This window comes from Podarcis cretensis, assembly GCF_951804945.1.
Source record: "Podarcis cretensis genome assembly, chromosome: 8".
NCBI lineage: Eukaryota > Metazoa > Chordata > Lepidosauria > Squamata > Lacertidae > Podarcis > Podarcis cretensis.
In genome coordinates this window covers 82153992-82159991 of record NC_137177.1, presented here as the reverse complement: position 1 = coordinate 82159991, position 6000 = coordinate 82153992, and the positions used below count along the sequence as shown (strand labels likewise).

Below are 6000 nucleotides of genomic sequence, written 5' to 3'. Positions count from 1 at the left end.
GGCCATTCTGCCAGTCAGTGTAGGCAACACTGAGCTAGATGGACTCAGCAATAGGCAGACTCCTATGCTTCCATTTAAACGAACCCTTTCTTCGTAACTATGAGGACTAGGGACTTGCTTTGTTTTTAATTTTAAAAAGACCACAGCTCAGCCGTGGGAGGCCATCTGCTTTGCATGCAGAAGGTCCAGGGTTCAATCCCAAAGGAGGCCTAATTCAGTCCAGCCTCCTGTTCTGACAGTGGACACAGTGGTATTCTGAACCACCACCATCATCTTAGTGGCAGAGCCGAGCTAGCAGGCATCGGGAATAGTGGATTGGGGCCTGCCCCTTCCCAATGGGTGGGGGAAAGAGGGCTTTACTCCCCAGGCAAGGTCTTTGGGGGCGAGGGGAAACGCCCCCTTCCCCTCCCCATCTCATCCCCGTCCCGTCCCGGGAAACTCCAGGCCAGCTTTGCCGGGAGACTGGTGGAGCCAGAGATTTGGGGCGGTGCTGCTTGGCAAGGGAGGGGAGGAGGAGGAGGAGGAGAGGCGGCCGGGAAGGAGGGGTCGGGGTGGGGGCAAAGAAAAAGTTTTGCTGGGACCGCCGCGGGCTCGCCCTTTCGCCCGGCGAGCGCTCTTGCAGGAGGAGAGCGCGCGAGAGGAGGCCGATGCGCGGACGGGGCATCTTTGGCGACATCACCCCCCAGCTGCAGCAGCAGCAGCGACCGCGCCGTCGAAGAAGCGAGGAGAAGGAAGGCTAAGTGCGCGCTCCCGGGCGCAGGAGGAGGAGGAGGAGGAGGAGAGGAGAACGACCCGAAGCTCTTGCTGCTCCGCGCGCTGCAAATGGGAGCCGGGAAGAGGGAGCGGAGGAGGTCGCTGGGCTCCCCCTCGACGGCGCGCCCCTCCGGCGGCTGCTTCTGCTGGGCGCTGCTCCTGGCCGCCGCGCTTCTGGGCGTAAGTGGCGCTGGATGGTGGTGGTGGGGCTCTTGGCCAAAGCGGATCGGTGCTGGGCGTCGGGGAGATCGGAGGTTGGAGCGGGAGGGGGGGGCCGTCCGGAGATGCCTTCTCCTTTCTTCCTGCCCCCTTCCTTGCGCCTGGGTGGCTCCTGCCCCTCCCCGGCCGGCCCTGGGTGGGGTGCCCGCCTGCCTGCTCGCCTCCCGGGCGTCTAATTTTAAACGTGGGGCTGGGGAGGCTATTCATGGCGCGGCTGGCGTCGGCGGGCTGGCCCAGGCCCGGCTCGGCCGGCCACCGGGCTCCGCCACGTCCCCGGTGGAGTTTGGACCATGCCCGGCTGGAGGGCGCACGGCGGCGGCTGCCAGGTGGAGAAAATGCCGGCGTACCCGGGGCGCTCTCCATCCTTCTCTTCTCCTGGCTCGGCTCTAAATTTAAATGCTGACGGGCTCCACACACACACACACACACACAGAGAGACAGGGAGACCCGTAAAAATAGCAGTCTTAAAATAAAATGGAAAAGTGTTCGGAGCTGCAGAAACTTGGCCGCGCTCTGCGAGGGGCGAAAATTGCGCCCGGATGGAGAGAGAGGGTGAAATTTGGAGAGGTGGGGAGACCTGCCCACCTGTGGTTCCCCGTTAGGGGGGATTTGCCCTGAAGTTGTGGGGTTCTGAGCGTTTCCACACCACTGGTACCTCCTCCCCAAACCACATTTCTTTAAGCGAGCCACGTCCAGCAAAATGGCGAGATCTCTGGGATCCAGTTTCTGCGCGCCGTGGGCGACTGGGTTTTGCTTCCTGGCGAGCGGAGAGACGAAAGGTGGCAGCCCGCTACGTGGTCTGTGGGCTTTTGAGCTGGGGCAGGGGTTTGAGGGGCCCGGCATTGGCGCCCCCTAGGCAGGTGTCTGATTGGAGGGGGAGTCCTTCAGCGGCAACAGACGGCTCCTGAATTCAGCGCGTGGTTGTGGGAAGATTTGCTTTCCATTACTGAGTCAACGCCTTGATCCAACGCCTGTGTTGTCTGCACAGACTGGCAGAAACGGCTCTGTCCGGGTTTCAAATGTGGGGCATTACCAGCCCTACCTGGAGGATGCTGTGTGGGGATTGAACCTGGAGCCTTATGGTGCTTATGGTGGCATTTAGACACTGACTGGCAGCATTGATCTGTTTAGACACTGACTGGCAGCTGCAGCAGTGGCTCTCCCCAGGGTTTCAGGCAGGGGGAATAGCCCTGCCAGGAGATGGATGAAACGTGCAGGCCAGGGAGATGGTCCGACACTGAGCTTGCCTCCCTTCCTCATTTGGGGTTTCCACGTCAGGCACCAAAATATTAATTTGGCTTTCCCAGCCAACCACACACCCCTCTCCAGACTCTGCCCTCTCCTCTCGCTGTGCCAGATTCCGCACTGATGCTGCTTTTAGAAGATGCTCCATTCCGAAGCCATGAGCTTTTGCCTCCCATGTTTAACCACCCGCTCCTTGGCAGCCAGGCTGCGATGTCCCAGCAGCCTCAGTTCCCCCTTACTTCAGCCTCCCAGCAAAAGCCCAGTACATTTCCGAGCACAATTCAAAGTGTTGGTGCTGACGTTTAAATGCGTCGGCCCAGTACACCTGAAGGAGCATCTCCACCCCCATTGTTCAGACACTCAGGTCCAGCGCTGAGGGCCTTGTGGTGGTTCCCTCCCTGAGAGAAGCGAGGTTACAGGGAACCAGGTAGAGGGCCTTCTCAGTGGTGGCTCCCACCTGTGGAACGCCCTCCCGTCAGATGTCAAGGAAATAAACAAGTACCTGACGTTTAGAAGACATCTAAAGGCAGCCCTGTTTAGGGAAGTTTTTAATGTTTGAAGTTTTATTCTGTTTTTAGTGTTATGCTGCGAGCTGCCCAGAGTGGCTGGGGAAACCCAGCCAGATGTGCGGTGTATAAATAATAAAATTATTATTATTATTATTATTACCTACCCTCATGACCTGCTGCCTTCACCATCAGGGGAGGGGGTGACTGGCAGGCCAGCCTGCTCTCCCCATGCTAGCCAGCCTGCCTTTCCACCCACACAGCCAGCCCTCCACACTATGCGCCGCTAACAATGGCCTGCTTTGTGCATGGCTCTCAGAGGGTTATGGGAAGAAAGAAGGGGGGAGGTCCACTACCAGCCACTCCTCGCCCTGGCTGGGCCCTTTTCCTGGAGGGCACATTCCTCGAGGCCTCCCCGTGGTATGGCCACACCCTTGGCAGAAGGTGCTGCCGCGCCACTATGTGCTATGCACACAGCCTGCTGGTGTGCGAAGGAGGGGGGCCAGCTGGGGACAGAGGTTGGGGGAGAATGTGCCATGGGGTTTGGGCCAAGTCAAGGGAAATGGGGGCAGCTTGGCGTGCCGGGCAGGGCCATGGCATTCGGAAAGCCCCCCCGTTGGTTGCTCCGGAGTGATGGAAGGAGGAAGCCGCCTTGCACCGAGACAAGAAAGCTGCTCCACCTGGTTCAGTAGTGCCTGCACTGGTTGGCAGCAGCTCTCCTTGGTTTGGGGCAGCCCTGCCTGGAGACACCGGGGACCTTGCACATGTGAAGCAGGTCCTCTGCTGCTGTAAAACGAAACCCAAGTTGCTAGTTCTCATGGTGGGATTTAACAAGAGGCTCAGGAAGCTGCCCTGTAGTGAGCCAAAATGCTCCATCGCTGGCTGGCAGCAGCTCTCCAGGATTTCAGACAAGGGGGCAGTGGAGAGATGCTGCCGGGGATTGAATTTGGGACCTTCTGCATGCCAAGCAGGTGCTCTCATGCTGAGCTGCAGCCCTTTTCTCAAACACAGGAACGGACAAAGCTGCCTTATGCTGAGCCAGACTTTTCATCCTTCAGTATTGCCCACACTCGCCAGGGTTGCAGCGAGATTCCAGCCCACTGCGAAAATTTGAAATTCTAGTCCTCATGGTTCTGCAAAAGGGCTGATTTAAATAAAAGCTGCCTTATTCGGAGCCAGACCATCGGCCCATCCCACTCAGTATTGTCTGCACTGACTAAATGTGGGGTTTCTCTTCCCAGCACTGCATGGACGTGTTGCCAGGGATTGAACCCGGGGCCTTCTACATGCCAAGCAGTTGTCCTACCCCTGAGCTACGTCTGTTCCCCAAAGGCCTACCTTCTGTCTCCTCTTCTCCCACCCCCAGTTTTTAGGGGTGCCCCGTCTGGGCTGGGGACTCTGGACCAACCTGACCTCTTCCTGCACCCCACCCAACACACACACATGCCCTGGCTTGCTTTTGGTGGGGAACCTGGCTGGTTTGATTATGGAATTTGCATGGGGGGGGCGGGGGAGATAGGAATCCCTCATCCCAGGGTGGGATCCTGTTTGCGCTTCTGTGTGAAGTGGGGAAATGAAATATGAGGCGTGGCGGAACTGTAAACAAGGCTCTAAATATAACCCATTTTTTGTGCCTGGGTTGGCGAAGCTGGGAACGCCCTCTTCCCCCCACCCCTCACCCCCCCCGGACTTTATTTGGGCCTTGTCTCACCGGTAGGCAATCTCTCAGAAGTGCTGGGGGAACCCAGAATTTGTGAAGGCGGTGATGGTGCGGTTTCTGGCTGCAGAGGTTGCTGCTTCGGAGGCATGCGCAAAGTGCCTTCTACCCCATAAACGCCAGGAACAACTCTTGTTCTTGAACCTTGCTTGCTGGTTTCCCATAGATATTTGGTTGTCTGCTGTGAGAACAGGAGGCTGGACTAGGTGGGCCATTGGCCTGATCCTGCGGGCCTCTTCTTATGTTCTTATCTCTGATTAGAGCCAGGGATCGAAATCAGCTAGGCGCATTTTGCACCCGGCTGTCGGCCACTTGCGACCAAGTGAAGATGCCAGGGCTCCAGGATCCTGCCTGACATCTGGAGCTGTGTGCCTGGGGATCCTTGAATCTTGCCTGCTTTTTCACATGCTAGCAACACACCCTGTAGAATTCTATCTGTGATTTTTTTTCTTTTGCACAATCAGAACCATAGCTGTCAACTTACAGATTTGAAAATAAGGGACCAGCAGCCTCGAAAATAAGGGATCAGCAGCCAAAATAAGGGATCAACAATTACTTCGATAAAATACATATTTTGTTGCATGCAAATGGTTTTAGATACCTATTAGGTCCATAAATTACCATATAGCATATATTCAACAAAAAAAAAACAGCAACAATTTGTTGTTGACAAAGGAAAGATGGACATGGAAATGGCCCCAATTACCTTCAGTAGCTTATTTAAGGGACATCATCAATAAGGGACAGCAGTGGGACATGGCCCTGGGATAAGGGACTGTCCCGCCAAATAAGGGATGCTTGACAGCTATGATCAGAATGAAATTCAGGTACCAAAATGTACTGGAAACTACGACTGGCCACCCAAAATGGCAAACTAGGCAATTCGTTTTGGCAGCTGTAATCCTGGTTTAGGAAGCCATTTGACACCTAGCTTATATATCGTGAGTTTCTAACACTGGGTAGAATGTGAGGGTAGCATACAGATTTCAGACGTGGTGTATTTTTGTGCCAGAGGGGTGATTCCCCAATGAATGCGGGAGCTAGATTGTTAGTACACTTATTTTTTGGCTGGGTGGGGGAGTTTGGGGTGGGTTAAAGGTAGTCATGGAAGAAATGCTCCCAGGGCTGGGAAAAAGCTGTTCTCCAGAGAACACGGGAAACCTCTTTATACTGAGTCAGACCTTTGGTTCATCAAGCTCAGCATCTCCTACTCTGACTGGCAGCAGCGCCACAACATTTCAGGCAGAGAGTCCCTCCCAGCTTTGGCCAGAGAGATCGCTGGGGATTTTATTATTATTATTATTATTATTATTATTATTATTATTATTATTATTATATTCTGCTCTCCCCAGATGAAGCCGGGTTCAGAGTGGCTAACAACAATAAAAGTAACACAACATTCTAAAATCAATTCATTCTAAAATCAATTCAAAATCAAATTAATGGCAACTATTGGGGTCAGGCTGTGCCTTGGCCAAAGGCCTGGTGGAACAGCTCTGTCTTGCAGGCCCTGCGGAAAGATTTCAAGTCCTGCAGGTCCCTAGTCTCTTGTGACAGAGC

General features: G+C 54.9%; 1 protein-coding gene across 15 annotated transcripts in view; it reads left to right on the top strand.

Annotated features, from left to right (window-relative positions):
• Window positions 1-529: 529 nt before the first annotated feature.
• The window catches only part of HSPG2 (heparan sulfate proteoglycan 2), a 240738-nt gene continuing 235267 nt past the window's right edge, over window positions 530-6000 (top strand). For all 15 annotated transcript variants that reach the window (XM_079986616.1, XM_079986614.1, XM_079986613.1 and 12 more), the window contains exon 1: window positions 530-933. In XM_079986616.1, coding sequence (XP_079842742.1) covers window positions 823-933 — 111 coding nt within the window. In that variant the 5' untranslated portion in view covers window positions 530-822. The remainder of the gene's footprint in view (window positions 934-6000) is intronic.